General features: G+C 39.3%; 1 protein-coding gene across 5 annotated transcripts in view; it reads left to right on the top strand.

Annotated features, from left to right (window-relative positions):
• The window catches only part of MPPED2 (metallophosphoesterase domain containing 2), a 156,984-nt gene that overhangs the window by 67,598 nt on the left and 71,808 nt on the right, over nt 1–17,578 (top strand). For all 5 annotated transcript variants that reach the window (XM_036220648.1, XM_016154852.2, XM_016154854.2 and 2 more), the window contains exon 4: nt 12,790–13,015. In XM_036220648.1, coding sequence (XP_036076541.1) covers nt 12,790–13,015 — 226 coding nt within the window. The remainder of the gene's footprint in view (nt 1–12,789; nt 13,016–17,578) is intronic.

The following is a 17,578-nucleotide window of genomic DNA, read 5'->3' as shown; positions in this document are numbered from 1 at the left end:
ATAGTTGGATGAACTTGAACCATCCTGAATGTCTGTGAGGTATGAAGAAATGAGTAACCATATGTCCTGGGGGGGGGGGTGGCGGTTATTGGACGGGACTTACAGGTAGTAGCAGATTGATTTTAGGAGTCAAGATTCATGACTGTAGGCACAGTCTTCAGAAAAGCCTCTCATTTTTTCTGAACCTAAATTTCCTGATCTGTGAAACAAATCATTTAAACTCTCTTCATCTCAAAAGCTCTGACTATGTAATTGAATGACACGGTAAAGGAAGAGAGGATTGGGCTGGGAAAACAGGAATTCCACCTTGCAGCTAATTTACTGGGTGACCTTTGAGACACGTCATGTAGCCTTGCTGGGTCTTAGTTTCCCAGTCCATACAAAGAATGATTCTGATCTCTGAGGACTCTCCTAGGTTGGAATGTCAGTGCGCTTGGAATTAGAGGATAAGAGGTCAAGGGCATCCTGCTGTCTCTTGATTTTTTTGATGGAAGCAAAAGGACAAAGCTGGCCCTACAAGTATGTTAGCTGGATTCTTTCATCTGACCCAGTGACTTGAGGGCCTGAGAAGATCCACACACATGTCCTGTTTGGCCTGGGCAGTAGGCTCATTTGTAAAGAGTGGCCTCTGCAAAGCCAGCTGTCAAAACAGCAGTGATTTGCCTAAGAGGCCGAGGGGTGAAAAGTTGCAGATGAAAGGATACAAGGAAGAAGAAATACAGGCACCTTCCTCAAATAATGAATGGCTATTCCATTAACTTCACTATTGATTATCTCCTCTGAGCTACCCAATTCTGGGAACAAGACTGTAAAAATCTTTAAATGAGTAATGTTAACCATGCAGCAACAGTAATTTCTTTTTCTTTTGAAATTAAAACACATTATTTGTGTGATGCATATAGTTCATTTATTCATTTATTTATTCATTTGTTCACTTTAAACAAAATTGAGTTATTATTGCAAGCCAATATCTTCGCCTCCATCTGTCTTCCCCAACAAAAAAAAATCCCCTTATAACAGATTTCTTAAATCAGATGCAGTCACTCAATTGCAAATGAATAGAATAGTATACCTTGTGATATATATAATTGATGCCATCCTAGGATAAAATAAAAATAAGATTTGTAACACTTTAAAGCCATCTGGAATCTAAAATTGAGGTACTAGCTACTCATATCCTCATGATTCTTAGCCATTCAGGTTGTTCTAACAAAATACCACAGACTGGGTGGCTTGTATACAATAAAAATTTATTTCTCACAGTTCTAAAGGCTGGAAAGTCCAAAATCAAGGTGGCTCTTCCTGGTTCATAGATGATGTCTTCTTGCTGTGCCTTTACGTGGTAGAAGGGTCAAGGAAATCCTTTGGGGTCTCATTTATGAGGACACTAACCTCACTCATGGGGTCTCCAACCTCATGACCTAATCACCTCCCAGGGGTCCCACCTTCAAATATCATCACACTGGGGATTAGGATTGCAACATACGAATTTTAGGGGGACACGCACATTCAGTCTATAACATATGGGTAAGGAATAAAAACGTAGAAAGGGAAATAGACCTTCGGCTCCACTTCCTGGAACCTCAGACCTCAAGGGTCATGGTAAACTTTGCAGAAATCCTTTCTTCCTGAGGAATTACACTACATGCTTTGTACTGTTTCTCTCTAGAGGGGATGGCTCGCAGTACAGGGCAACAAAGCTCTTTCCAAGGAAAGAGATCAGGGACTGTTGGAACTGGTGTTTCAGTGAAACCGAAACCTTACCAGCAGGAGACTTTATGATTTTACACCCCCCAGGAAGTCTTCTTTGTAGCTCTTGATTATCTGGAGTTCTTATTAGAAAATTTTGCCATTTGAGGGGTGAAGGAGAAGCAAAAATGGAAGAGGAAACAAATGTGGTCTCCATTCCCTTCATCTCATTGCTGTCACTACTGATCAAAATAACCTTCCCTGAGAGATTTCTTTTAAATTTTTATTCTCGAAATGCTTCATTAAAATTTTGAGTTATAAAATGGGAAAAGTCAATTTTATTGGCTCCTAAACTTTGTTCTATGCGGCTTTCTGTCCAGAGTGCAAATTATTAAAATTGACATAGGACGCGTGTGCAAGGTAATATCCCCTTTCGTAGGCTCTTCACTAAATTTCAAGATATTCTGTAGAATGGATTCGATTATACAGCGAGTAGGGACTCTGAAAAGAAAATAGAATTGTGTATTGATGCCTTCTGAAATATTATTTGATGGCAATAAAATATTCTCTGAAATTCCCTTCGGAGCGGAGAAAATGGAGTTTGTTTGCAGTAATTGCATTTTCTAGCATTTGCTCTCACACTTTCCAATATAAGCCAATTGGAACCTGTGATTTGGTTTTGCTTATTGGCAAAAGTACCATGTAAATTGATCTGTGATGCATTTAAAGGAGATGCTTTTGAAAGTTTGGAAATTGAGATGGCTTTTTCTTATTAGATTCCAAGAGTATTAGGGTTCATTTCTATATTTTAGTCTAATGTAATATTAGCCAAATATGTTCTTTTTCAATTTAGTTTTAATCAAGTTCTAGAAGACCATTTTCATCTAGCCCCAGTGGCACTGTTAAGGCAGAGATTTTATTTCCATTGTCAACCTTCTGTTCTGGCTTCAGTGAACCAGCCCCTTGGAATAACTGCACACTGAAATCCTCCATTCATTTGCCCAAACACTGTTTCAACATGCAAAAATAATAGTAGTTAGCCCCGAAAGATTTATTATTACTATTTACAGGGTTAAGGTGAGAAGAAAAATCTAAAAAACCTCAACGTCATTACTTTCTTTTAAAGAATATGGCCTTTATACCTGTGTTATTTTTACTTAATTTGATTTTCACCATACTTAATGATTTAAAATGCAAACACATAGGATTTGCATTTGTTCTTCTAATTATTCTGTAGAATAATTGCCACTTGTTTTATAATTATTCCTGGAAGGAACATCTTTTCTCAGTTGCTTTTTAAAAGGCTTTGTGGGGATAAAATGACAACTTATTATCCTTCAGCTCATCATAGACTTTGTCAGTTAACAGTATAGTTTATTAAAGATATCGACTGAATACTCTTGAATGGTGGTAGGAAGTAGGAGATAGGTGCCTTATCCTGAACGAAGTTACAGTGCAAAACAGGACACGATACAAATAATAGCAGTCCTCTTTTATATGTCACGTTTGCATTAGGTCCTTTACTCAGGACCTTACTCATTCTCCACATCCACTCTGTAATGCAGGTTCCACTATTATCATTTATTTATTTATTTATTTTCTGGCGACTAATAAGAGAGTTAAACAGCACGTTTTGAGTTTGAGTTTCACATGTAATAAGTGACCAAATGAGAAATCTGGTCCCAAATATGACTCCAAAGTCCTTGATCTTTTCCTCATGCCACATATGCCTACACTACTGAGCAATATAGACGTGCACAGAGCTGGTTGAGAGCAGACTCGACAGTTCTTTACCAATTCTTGTTGTGACTATCCGGTGAAACCCTGATTTGGATCCGGTTTTCTGAAGTTTGAGGAAGTAGATTGAAGAGTCTTTCAGAGCTGGTCTCATTGTTAAATAGAACTTGTTGTATGGGATATAAATCTTTCTCAACAAGGCAAGGCCCTCCTTCGTAAGGAAGATGTTGGACAAGATAAATATTGAGGAGAGTATATATGGTTCCAGTTGTCCAGCCAGGTGATAATACTTAAATATGGTGGGAGCCAGGCTGCAGTGGACAGTTAACCACCAACCACCACAGCTTCACATGTAGAACATGCCGTGTTGTTCTGGGTGGCAACTTAGGGAAATGAAGAGGACACTGTCATTCATTTTTACTACCTTATGGCTGTCTTTTAAAATGAATGACAATATGAGTATATTTAAGTCACGAAAAGTTATGTTGGAAGGTTATGGTTGAGACAAGAATGCATGCAAATAAGTTGCTGCCAAGCAACAGAAATCTCAGAGTTGTTTTCGAATTCCTAATAATTATGGGTACTAACAGCCTGCTCCTTCGTGGTTTGCACTTCTTAGTTATGTGACTACTCAGGTCCAGAGGGAATTTGCTTTCCTGGGCGGGGGATAGACCTTGGTCTCCTTTGTGTAGATGAAGGCTTATAATATCTCCTGGTGCCTTGGGATTCTTTTAATGGAACGTTTCAGCTATGGTTTCTTATACTAGCCCTAATTCCCGCAGCGGACCACTGGGCTTTCGCTCAGTATTCCTTACTTTCTCCTGGGTTTCTGGCTCAGCCCTGACATTATTGTAATATAGTTTTCTGTGTTTAATATTTCTTAGACTTGGTTTCCCATTGCAAGCATGGAAGAAACCCTAATGCATGAGTTTCAGAGGAGAAGGTAGCAGTCTGAACCTGCTGTGTGGCTCCATCAGCAAGTGTGAGTATTAACTTAGAGCTGTCAGGACTTGTGAAAATTAATGGAGCCTGAAGGGGGACAGACTGAGGTCAGAGACAGAGCTTGCCCTGATAGAATGTTTGTGGTGGCTTTGCAGCCCAGGCAACTGAATGCAAACCGTGGAGCCAAGAGGGATTGCTGAAAGTTCATTCATTCATTTAATAAGTAGGTAGTGGGCACCAACTAAATGCCAAGCATTTTCCTGGGTGCCGGGAGATCAGCAGGGAAAGGTGGGCTCTGCCTACTTATAGTAGAGAGGGCCCTCCCTCTGCCTCCAGGCTGGACCTAGCTTTTCTCTGCTCTTTCTCCCCAGCAATCATCAGCAAAGGAATTTAGATGCCGTATCTCCTTAGTCCATCCTGCAGCCTCATAGTTCTTCCATCCTCGATGCTGTTTTTTTTGGGTTTTTTTTCCCCTTTTCTTTTCATACCCTGGCAAAATTTTCTGCTTGGCCAGTTTTCGCTCTCAAGTTAGTCTTACTCAGTCCTAAGTGGAATACAGAGACTTTAAGAGTTTGAACATTTTCCCTTTCTGCTAGTCACAATATTTAAAATATGATCATTTTAAACAGAAAAAATTGCTTTCTTTCATCCACCTTGGAGATATAACAAGGTCCCTTTTTAACACTGGCTTAAGGAACAGTGTTTTAAAATAGGGCCCTGGCACTTCCCGTGTAGGCTAAAGGTTTCGGCAATGAGATCGAATTGTAGTATAGCTCTTTTGGTTAGGAACATTCCGTAATAATAGATCCAACTATATATCTGTTTTATCTTTTTTAATCTCAAAAAGTTAGTTTATTTCTAGCCCTTTGGCAAGGGAGAGCGAGCCCGACGCTTGTGCCATGTGAGTTTGGTTTTCCTGGGCATCTGCGAGCCATAGCCAGTCCTTCTGTCTTGTCATCTCTGTGTTACTTTCTTCTTTCTATAAGGTGAGCTTTGTTTAATGAGCGTTAGGCCACAAGCATTTTTTTGGTTTTCTCATTTATTTTCAAAGTCTATAAGAGTCTGGAGGAGAGTGGGCTTAGGGATTGGAGATCTTGGAATTTGTCACCTTTATACAACTAGGTTTTCTTTTACCCAGAAGACCCGGCAAGCCAGGTTTGCTTTGAGAGGAATAACTACTGTTGTACTTTGTGTTTGTTTTGCCTTTTTCTCTTGGTTTTAGCAGAATAAAGAGGAGATAAGCAGTCAATTAGCCTTATCAGATCCCTGATAAAAGTGGGGCATGGGGAAGTGGTATTTGTCATTAGTCACAGCCCTGATGGCCTTTTGGTTGCAATGAGGAGTATGGTGCAAGAGCCATCTTCTAGCAGGTGGCAGGAAGATTCCCAAGAAAAGTGACTATTTTGAAATTGACCTTGGATTTTGATTTGGCCTGAACTTGAGTTTTCTAGAGGAATACATTCTATAATGATTTACAGCAGAAAAATATATTACACTTGTATAATACTTAACTTTGAGGCACATCAACTTTTAATGGTGATATGTAGAGGGGGACAAGCTCGCAAGTTATACTGTTCAGCCAAAGGAGTGCTTGTATGGTTATTTTAAAATGGTGATGCACGTGTGCCCTGGTCCTCACTGCTCTCTATTACAGTCCAGTTCACATTTTCGTTTTACCCTTCTGGTTCCTGTAGGCATTTGCGCTTATTACCTTGAACTTCTATTTTCTTGTCAAAGCTTCCTCTTAGTTCTCATAATGGAGCCAACAAATTTTTAAATTCTGAGACTCTGCATAAAGTTGGGCTGAGGAGCTTTTTTCCTTCTCCTTGTGACCTTCCTGTGACCTTCTCCTCCTTGGGTCAGCTCCCAAATTCTTCTGGGAGCCAGCAGGTAAGAAATTATACCCACAACTGCAGCAGCGTTTGGAGAATGCCTTAATTGAGCCAGGCAGGTTGTGTGTTGTCATAGGGTGAGTCTTGATGTCCCCTGGAGGAGAAATCCATGATACAGCCAGAGGAACATCTAAAACGGGGAGTTCTGTTTCACAATAAAAACAAAAATAGCCACGGCTGCCTAGAACTAGAGAAGAGATCACTGTAGGTAGAGGATGGTAAGATGTTGAGAGGTAGGTCTTCAGGTCTTCAGTCTGACTTCATGAGGCTGTGAGGGACTTGGAGTCACCTGAAGGGATGGCTCAGACAAGATGCAGAAGAGGTATTCTTGTCCCACTTGTGCCACGAATTTGGCCTGCGACTTTGCTTAGTGAGTGGCAGCATCCTCTGGCACTCAGTTTCTTCATCAGTGACATGGAAGTGGATCAGTTATTGACTTTTAAAAATATTTTTAAGTCAGGGATAATTTTCTTCAAATGAAAGCTTTCCCCAAATTGTAAAATAAAGGAAAACAGTGCTGCCGTGATGAACATGGGGACAGGGTTCTCCCCTCTGCCTTTGTCACTTTCCTCATGCAGCCCTGCTCCAGCCGTGGGAGGCTCACGGAGCGCAGCTTTCAAAGCACTAGGTCAGGTTGTCCCTGAAGATACTTCTGGATTCGTGTTCCATGATTCATGGGAGCCACTTTAAGTGACACATTAAATGTCCAGAATTTGTTTTAAAGTTGGGAGGCTGACCTTGACACAATTTATTATGTATCAGCTTTAAAGTTGTTATGGACTTACCAGACATGTGCGTACCTCAAAATCTTAAACTTGTCTAAATATTCTATTTCTCTATACACACTCATAGAAGAGTTCCCCCACCCCCATCAAATTCTATGACAATATTAGGGACATTTAAAATGGATAGTCACTGTTGAGAGAAGTAGAATTGGGATGTTACGAATCACAGGTTTTACTGTTCGCTGTGGATGAGAAGCCTATCTTGGCACATTTTTTGGTATTGAATAAATATTAGAAGAGATGGGAGCTGGACAACAGAAAGAGGAAAAAAGCGGTGTGTTCAAGGTACACATTTTGCAAGGTTAGAATTACCTTGACAGAAGTGTCTGGGTTTGCGCCATTTATAGCTCGAAAGCCTCATAGGCTCACCCACCATCACCTCTAGATCCAGATGCCTTAAACCTTAGTAATACTTTTGTTAACTTGAAGGACATTTTGGAGATGCTAGTTTTGCCCTTGGAAGATCAAAGTTTTCTTTTCCATCTTCAGATGTTTTTCTTTGAGAATAGTGACATTGTGTCATTGTGACCAGACAGTGATCCAATTTGTGGATAAACTAATATTTTCTTGGATAGTGGCTGAGAAAGGTTAATCATTATAAAAATTATTACAACACAGCTACTGAGTGTTTATAAAGTGTTAAAAACTGTAGATTCTTTACATGCACTATTGTTTAATGCACACCAAACCTTAGAGGTAGTATTATTTTCCCATGTATATTTCAGGAAACCATAGTTTAAAAAGAGGTCGTTGGAGATTATTTGGCTAGAATGCATTTGTGGACAGAGAATAGGACATTTCAGGAGGACAATGAGATACTGATTCCTAGATGGCAAGCTCAATTCCTAGAATGCTCCTAGGGAAGTTCCTGGCAACTTTTGCAGAGGCTCATTCCTTCCTTCACATATTTATTTAATAGTAGTTGTCAAATAAGGAACCATAAGCCATGATCCATGCCTTCAAAGACCTCAGAGTCTAGGGGGAGACAAGTCATCTGAAAAAAGCAAAACTAAAAAGATGGAGTAAAAAATAATTAACATGCACCCATGGTTTATTCCACACCATGCATGAGCTTTAGAAGGTTTTTCTCATTTTATCTTGAACACAACCTATGATGTGTGTGCAGTTATTACCCCCATAAAGACTCAGTCCGAGGCTGTACAGCTAAGGTCATCACCAAGGTCACGTGGCAAAGCCTACAAAGTCCCCACTCTTAACCTCATGCTGCCTCCATGATTTAAATTATAATAGTTTAAAAATTGAATCATGAAGATGAGAAATGTGAGACATATGGTAAGAAAATATTAAATAATATCCATAGAAATAAAGATAAAGAAAGAGAGTGTACTGAGTCAGCTGGGATGCAAAAGGAGCTGAGGAAGAAAAGAGAGGAAAGGAACTATCAGAGAGGGAGGAGGGAAACTGGAGAGTACAGCATCAATGATCAGGGGAATGGATACTTTGAGGGACACAGATATCACTGTGGTGTGATTAATGGAGATGAGAACTGAAGTCTTGGTTTGGCTATTAGGAAGTTATAATCGACATTCCAGGAAAGCTTTTAGAAGAGAATAGAAACAGAAGCCAAATTATATTTGGTAAATTTTGAGTAACTATTTGTCCCTAAGTTGCTAATTCAAATAATAGAGTGGCCCCTCAGACAACACAAATATGACAAGTGGGTCATGTGTGAGAAGTAAGAAGGATTGGAGAAGTCTCTGGCAGATTGGAGGCCGGTATTGCCTGATCTTTTGATTTTCCAAGGAAATTAGAAACCCGGAATTTTTCGTGTGGTACCTCCTGATTTCTAAAACTTAGTTCTTTTTTTTTTTTTTAAATAAGACACAGTCGAGGGCTAACTATAATATATCTGTGGGCCAAATTTGGCTTATCAGCTGCATGATTCTGGAATCCTCTCCAGAAGTTTAGAAGTGAAATAAGGAAGCATCTCAAAGAAGAAGAAAGGTTAGGGATGGTTTAGAACTGTATGTGAGGGGTGTGTGTGTCCGTGTGTGTGTGTGTGTGTGCGTGTGCGTGTGTGTGTGTGTGTGTGTGTGTGTGTGTGTGTGTGTGTAGGGCAGCTATTTTTTGTTTCCTTGAGGTGGATAAACATAAACTCACCAAGGAGGAGGCTTAAATAGAGAGAGATCCAAAATGTCAGAATGACGTCTGGAAAAGGAAAATGCCAGTGGAAATGGGAGGAGTGGGATTGAGGCCAATTATTAGCAAGATGAGAACCTACAAACAGACGGAGTGATAGGAAAGTAAACATGAGGTAGTAAAGAGAGACTACCATGAGGAAGAGGACACATCGTATGCCAGTTGGGGAGTCAAAAGGAGACTGGGAGCTAGACAAGAACCTGGAAAAGTTTTGTGATGGCTGCTTAGAGAATAGTCAGTGGCAGGAGTGTGGGATGATTAGAAATGTAGAGTAGCAGTGAAAACCCAGTTGACTTCCATTATCCTTCAGTTGTTAAGTGAGCATCTATTTATGTGACACCACTAGGCAATGCAGATATAGTAGAAGAGACAGAGTAGAATAAGACTTAATTGTTGCCTCGAAGAGCTCATGGTCTCACTTATGGTCTATAGCTCTAACTTGAACTGATGGGCTAGATTGCTACATATATGTTCGTTCATTTGCTATAGTCATCACTTTCTGTGAATTATCTGTACAATTATTTGCTCACTATTTTTCTTTAAATCATCTCATTTTCTATATAAAAATAGAAAAGTGAAAATAGAAATGAAAAATAGAAAAAGTGAAACTATGTATCATTACTTGTGCTGTTATATTGTATTTTTTTCAAATATGTGTTTTTAAAACATAAAGCTATTTGACATCTTGCCAAAAGTTCATCTCTATTTCACCTAAAATAATCTTATTTATCACCAATAGAATATATATCATATATTGGGAAAAATGAAACTGGTTAGCTATATAGTTCTTTAGGTCATTAGAAGCAAGAATTTTTCCGTGCTGGAAAAATTGTAATATGGCTTTGATTTTTTTATTCAGGCAGGTTGGCTTCCACGGTTGATCTGAATAAAATAGATAAAAGCGGGCACCTCTTTGACAATTTTAAAATGATACTATTTGAATACCAAGAAGTTTGGAGCTTCACTGCAGAGCCTTCCAAATTAATCTAGTCTGGAAAAAAAGCTAAAATGCCATCAAGTAACAGGAGATTTGTCAGCTGCCCTGCTTACACTTTTCATATAAAACATAAAGGTTGGCAGATTATAGATGAAAGGTCAGTTCAGCAGAAAAGAAAATATGTCAGACAATCTCATAACATAGGTAACAGAAAATGGAAGTCGGAAACTACTATTGGATTCTCAGAAAGAGATGAGTTTGTTGGCAATGTGTAAATATCATCACTGTTTCTGTGGCTGTTCATTTTGGTGGCTACTTCTTTATGTCAAGTGTCCAAATTTGATTTAAAAGACACCGAGGAGTCCTGTCTTCCAGAGGAAGATTTACTTTGCAGCAGTTTTACTTTTTTTTTTTTTAAATTGGTCTGAAGGGGGAAAATGTACTTCCTCTCCCCTATTTCCCAGTCTCACCCGTGCCATTTCTGAAGCAAAGCTCTAAAATGGAAAAAGCAAGAAGCCAAGCCCTCTTGCAAGAGCAGTGGTGCATAAAGAAATGGTTTACAGTGAGTCTATCATCATGAATGATTAAAAGGGAACCAGGCAGCTACAGCGTGACTTGTACAAATAGAGTTGCTGAAAGATTCACACTGGTAGGACCTGCTTGGAACAGATTACTGTCTAGGAAAAATGTTTCAGCCCATTCTGGCCTTGGGAGCACAGGTGAATCTTGGGGTGAGCTATTAAGCCAGTGGGGTCATGGAGCCATGATATTAGAGTTGTGGGGCATCTCACAAATTGCCAGCATGTGCAGTGCTGGGAATTTGCATCCTGTTAATACATCTTTCATCTGTATTTTAAGTGCAGAGAATTGTGCAAAATACCATTCTGTCCAAGTAGCTTGCAACGTAATCACACTTCTTACTGCCTTATGCTAGTGAAAATTGTAAACTCACATAGACATGCATTTGAGAGAAGCTTCCTGTTTTCCATGAGCTGTTCACCTTGCAAAAACTGAGACCAAAAGCATGTCGCACAACATTGTGGGCCAGTAGTAGTCAAGGATACCCATTGACATTTGGCCACAGTATTTTCAGTTTTATTGTTCTACAGTGTTATTCTCTGATTGCTTTAATGTCTCTCTTCAGCCTCCCCATTAACCAGCATTGCTATATATGCAATTGTATTACCATTAGAAACCTAAAAAGTGAAAGCTAAAGAAAAACCAGTAGCGCCACAAAGCATATTCTGGCAATCTTAAATATCGCCTCGGTGTTAGCAGATACGTTTGCAGTGTGCTGCTGGGATTGTGGACCTCACAGTATAATTTCTGTAGTTTGCATTGCTAAAATCTAAGTGGATTTATGACAAAATTTGCCTCTCCCCCCAAAGTATAATTCTCTTCCCCAGTAAGCTTCATCAATTAAATCATTGACTCTGACTTGCTGGTAAAGACCAGTTCTTACAAGTGTATCCAGATTCCTGCTAGTGGTAAATTCATTCTTCCTGGAATAACAGGAAACATTAATTTTGCATTGGACCTAGGAGTCTCGGGAAGCTGGAATTATAGGCATCATTGTCCTGCCCTTTTTCCTCTCAAAATAAAATGAAATGAAATGAAATAAAATGAGCAGCAGCCCAGCGGTAAGGCTTGAGGGATGGATAATGAAAATGAATAGAAAAGGGCATTAATTTCAGGATGGGGACAGCTGCCCGGCACTATCTCCCTTTGGATTTTGGTTCTTATAGCATCACGGTGAGTTATTAATATGTATGATCTGTACTTTATTCAAACATTATAAATCTATGCAGAAGTCTGGTGTTTGGGTTTTCCTTTATAGCTTTCATTCTTCTTCCCAGAATTATCTCATTTTGATCGGGAAACTTTTGCATAAAAAGCGCACATCGAGAACTCACATTTCCATACCATAAATATTAAAAGGGGGTTAAGCTTTACACTTCCTTCTCCCATCCCCAATGGATAGAAAGTTAGCCTTCTAATGGGGGGAGGCAGCATTATTAATGTGTTTTTTATTCATAAGCCAAAAGGAAAACTTTAACTTGCAGTATGAAATTGTACCATGTAGTCCTGAATTTACGTAAATTGTGTAAGGCTTGGCTATGCCATGTCTTTTGTATGAAGGATATACTAAAAATATAGCAGTTATCTGAGTTGTTAAGAATAGTCTGTTGGCTTATTTTTTTTTATTAAAGCATAGATGGCATACGATATTCAGATGTACAACATGATAGTTCTATATTTTTATGCCTTATGATGTGATCAACTTATTTTTGAGAACCAAACCAAGTCCAGATCTTTTTTAAAGATCGTGATTAATGTGCTTTTTGCCGGATTCATCACAGTGTGGATTCAGCACAGTGAATCTGTAGTATACAGAAGAGAGAAATGGAACTAGAAAACTTAATGTCTTCTTAGTAGCTTTTTAGCTTCTTAGCGGCTTTCCATCTCCTGTTTATTGTCATTTTTGTTAGCAAAAGGAGTAGTCATAAATTTTGGTTCCCATGGAAATATAAAGGAATGCATGAGCTATTTCATTTGTGTATACCGTCTGCTAATCACACAGTCTCGGCGGCTGTTCTTCATGATGGGAAATGAACGTGCTAATTGGTGCTCTCTTTTCTTATTTCAGGAAACCTGCCATATGAATATAAAATAGTGATTGCTGGGAATCATGAACTGACATTTGATAAGGAATTCATGGCAGACCTTGTTAAACAGGACTACTACCGTTTCCCCTCTGTGTCCAAATTGAAACCAGAGGACTTTGACAACGTTCAGTCCCTCCTGACAAACAGTATTTACTTACAAGACTCGGAGGTAACAGTGAAGGGATTCAGGATATACGGTGCACCTTGGTAAGTGTTCATTCCAACAGTCTTTCCCTCCATTTCTTTCTCGCTCAAGACTAAAAAAGCATGTTGCAGACTTAGGTGCTTCAGATAAAAAGGATAAGGCTGAACGAAACATTATTGCTGTATTTCCAGCATAACACATAGTCCGGCACTGCTGCAAAGTGCAGTGCTTGTTTTCATTGTGATGCAGATGTGTTTAGGCAAGTAGGACTTTGGCAGATGTGCGTGGGGCTGCATGGGTTTGTGGGACACAGCAGGACTGGAGGGACCATCACCACTGTTCCCCTTCAGGAAGATTTAGCCACTCTGAACATTCCATCAGCCTTAAGTAACTCATTTCCCTCCCATTTTATGGTAGAAGTCTCATAAAATGCCTTTCTTAGATTAAGGTTTCTCAATTCTGGCTACACATCAGGATCACCTGACCAACTGAAGAAATACAGATTTTGAAGCCCTGTCCTCTGAGACTCTGATTCTCCTTCCTGAGGCGAAGCCCAGTAGTCTGTCTTTTTCAAAGCTCCCCAGAGGAGAATGATGCACAGACAGTTTGTAAGTCACAGGTTGAGAGTTCAGTACTGGAGTTCTCAGCCCTGAGCTCTAGAAAACTTGAAGCACTTGGGGAGCTAGACAGGAAGCATTTTCATCTTGGCTTTATCAGTTGTTAATTGTTTGGTTATGAAGAAGTTAATTCAGAGAGGATGAGCCTCAGTTTCTGCATCTCTAAGAGAGTGAAAATAATACTTACTTTAGAGGGTTTTTATGAAGATGAAATTAGATGACGTTTGCAATGGCTTTAAAAGAGTACCTTGAGGTTTGCTTCATTACCGCTCTTTCTGGTCTCGGCTCGCCACTAAGTATTTGTGAACTTGAGCCTCCAGAGCCAGTTTTTTCATCTTTAAAATGGGACTGTTAGAAGAGCAATATAAAAGAAGTCTTGGACTTTTATTTATTTGTTTGTTTGTTTGTTTACTTTTTGAGAGCTCTATATTAACTTTTACTCACCCAACCTGGAAAAGTATCCCAGCCCTGCCCTAGGCATTGCAGATAAAGCTGGAGGAAGGCAGAGTAAACCCAGATTGGCCACCCAATTCAACAGTTTGCTTCACCCTCTGTAGAATAGAAAGTTGAGATATTTTCTGTAAATATTTTTCTGGCTTTACAGAAAGTGCATTTGTGTTTAAAATCAACCTGGCAATGATTGCGAACTCTTAATTGAGTCTTTACTTTGTGCCGGACACTATTCTAAGTCCTTTATAGCTATCATCTCATTTTCTTAAAAATACCTTTAAGAAATGGGTACCATTAGGATTCTCATTTGGCAGATGAGGATACTTAGACACAGAAAAGTTAAGTAACTGCCCAGGAATCACACAGATACTAAATGGTAGCGTTCTAAGTGGAGTCCGATGGCCATACAGGACATGGCAGAGGTGGTGGTGATGGTGATGGTGGTGGTGCAGTAACTGAGGGTTATCGTCTGCTGTGGTTATATCCAGCTTTATTAACATGTGTCGGTTAATTTTTTTATATGTGAAAAGGTGGTAAAAGGCGAAGAGATAAAAACAGAAATTTGTCTTATCAAACAGAAATCTGAAAACAGTTCTCAGGGTAGTGTAAGATGTTTTTATGAGCGTTTGTGGGTAAAGGCAGGAGGGAATGAGCTTTTCCAGCTTTATTGCTGTTTCTTAGTGGCTGCCTTGTGTTGAGGAATGTCCTCTGATTGGCAGAGAAGCTCTATGTGAGTTACGATCATTTTTTTCATTAACTTCAGATGATTTTTGAAAAATCTTCAAAGGGCACAGAAGATTGAAGGCTCTTCCTGAACAAGCAGGACTTTCTGAGATCCCCGGATTGATAGTAGCCAAAATGATGACAGCAGACAAACTTCCTCCATTATCTGAGCAGATTCAAACATGTTTAGGGGCTGGTTTATCTAAATCAGATGACGACTGTGATGAATGAGGGAGTGATTTTGGATACTGGGCAGATCTTGCAGCATTTCAAGAAATTAAAAAAAAAAAAAAGCATAGTAATTTATATATGTGATGTGGTGGGGACAATTTTTTTTTGGTGGTGTTATAAACTTTGGGCAAAGTGTATGTCTGGGCTAGATTTACATCATTCATAAATTTTTAATTTTAATATTGAGAAGGGTGGCACAGTCAAAAAATTAGGCAGCATTAGTCATCTGAAATGTTACCCCAAAGTTCTCTCTATACATAATTTGTTGGGATTTTGAACTGTTTCTTGCCTAGCACCTCCGTATGATGAGGGAGATCCTTACAGGGAATTTATCTCACCCATTGGAGTTGTTGCTATTTTGTCTTTTGACCAAGAATAGAGAGGTTGATGAAAAGGAAATTTCAGTTTCCTCCTATATTTTGGAGGCATCAGTAGTTTAGATCTCACCATGCAAGTTCTTTTGTTAAAATTAATACTCCTAGGACTGCTCATAATCTGAACGATAACTTAAGAGTGCCTGTATTAGCATTTCTGTGCAGAGAGGACAGATTTTCCCAGCTCTCTTACTTATTCAGCCGTGGGACCTGGAGTGCTTTTCCGAAGAGCTCCATACATCTGTTTTCTCATCTTAAAAATGGGAGATAGCGATGTTACTTCCCTCACACGGTTGTTAGGAAGAAAAATGTGTTAATGCACAGCATGCAGAAGACTTCCTGGCATAAAGTATTTGAGAAGTGTTAGCTATTACTAATATATACTTTACACCTTTCTCCACTTCATATGAAGACTGTTGTACTCTGAGTCAGGTGGGGTGGGTTCTACTCCTGGTTTAGCCTCTGCTGATTGGGTGACATAGGTGAATTACTTAACTTCTCTGTTGGTAAAAACAGGGGCAATGAGATCTGCCCAAGTCTCTCTCATATAGCACTCGCTTAAATGGTCATCACATCAGAATCTTCAAAGAGTAAACATATTTGCAAGCACGTTTGATTGTTTTAAGATTTTGTACAATTTTTAACCTCTCTGACTATTAAGAATTTGACTAGAAGCCAAGCTGCCACTTTTCTCCCTTCAGAAGTTAGGCTTTTCCATCCCTGAGATTCGCTCATAGTAGTAAATCATTAGAGATTGCAACCCCAAAATAACATAAACCAAAATTTAAGTTTGATTTCCATGCTTTTCCAATGACTTTTTTGGAGGAAATAGTAAGTTCTGATTAGCACATATTGCTAGTGGTTTTAATTTAAAAAGAAATCAAAATAACCTTGATACTAAAGATTTCCGTTCTGTCATAAATTTCCCAAAAGTAACTGCCATCTGACCAGGAAGATAGCTGTAACTCATGTATGTAAAAAAATGTGGATTGTGACTTGGTCTCAATATAGAAATGGAATATTAGTCCATATTCATTACATGTTTATAATGTGTAGCGAGGCTGAAAGCTTCCTAAAGATCAGAGAGAATTAAAACAGTATCTCTTAATTTACAATTTAGCAGGAATTTGTATGTGGAAAATAACTGAAAACACGCCAGAGCATTCATGTGTGTTTACAGTTGGGGTGCACTGTGGTCCTTCTTAGACCCCAAAGGAAGAGGATTTGGATGTGCCTTGATGGGTCCGGGAAAATTCAGTGGTCTCTGCCGAAGAAATTGTAAGTGGGATGCATTGTCCTGGAATTAAGATGCTCCTTTCTTCCTAGAGGCTACCCTGCCCCTCAGGAGGCCTTGTGGCAGGTTCTGTGGCTTCTGTATGTATCCTTCACCATCTCGTTTTTCCAAGAATCTTGAAGAAAGGAATCAGGTGTGATATAGTGTCATCTTTGGGAGTAGCAGTTCTGTCATACTTTTTCTTAACTTCTGCTGTTATGTTTTTCTTTCCCTCTTAGTGGGACAGAAGAAAAGAGTCTTGAGTTTCCAGGCAGTTAGGTCCACCCAGGTCTTTGCTGTCACAACAGGAAAGCTTGTGGATTTCTTATGTCCCCTGAGTTGATACTCTCCACAAGATTGTTCCTCATCTTCTCTTTATGATCACTCTCAGCAGCTCTGTAATGTCTTTTCCAAGGTCTAAGTATGGTTAGAAAGAGGAGACAAAATTCTAATCTGTCAAATATTAGCCACTGTGGTAATTAACTGCTTGTCTGGCCATGGTAGAAAGGACATGGAATTTTAAAGTCATCTTTGTATTTTTTGGTTACTGATCTGTAGCCAGCATTTTAGTGCAAGAAGGTTTTGGTAAACTCACTGGTGGGACCTAATGTTTAATATCGACTAGACCTTTCTTTTTTTTTCTGATTTCGACTACTGCTCTTTTGATACTAAGATGTTGTGTGGAAAAAAAATCTAGGTACTAACAGATCAGCAGCCACGCTGTAAAAACTAAAAAGTCTGTATTTCTCAGACCTGAGCAGAGCAGTTGTATTGTCCAGCAACAGCCTGCCCCTCATTCCTCTGTTGAACAGAAATGCAGAGCTGGTCTCCCATGGCTTTTAATGAATATAAGTGGGGCTTTCCAATGTCCAGGAATTTGATCTCTATGCTGACCACGGGATCAGGAACAAAGAGCATGCCTTTTCATGTGAGAGTAGACCCAGGTGTAATTTGTCA

This window comes from Rousettus aegyptiacus, unplaced genomic scaffold (assembly GCF_014176215.1).
Source record: "Rousettus aegyptiacus isolate mRouAeg1 unplaced genomic scaffold, mRouAeg1.p scaffold_m13_p_5, whole genome shotgun sequence".
NCBI classification, from domain to species: domain Eukaryota; kingdom Metazoa; phylum Chordata; class Mammalia; order Chiroptera; family Pteropodidae; genus Rousettus; species Rousettus aegyptiacus.
This window is presented reverse-complemented; position numbering and strand designations above follow the sequence as displayed.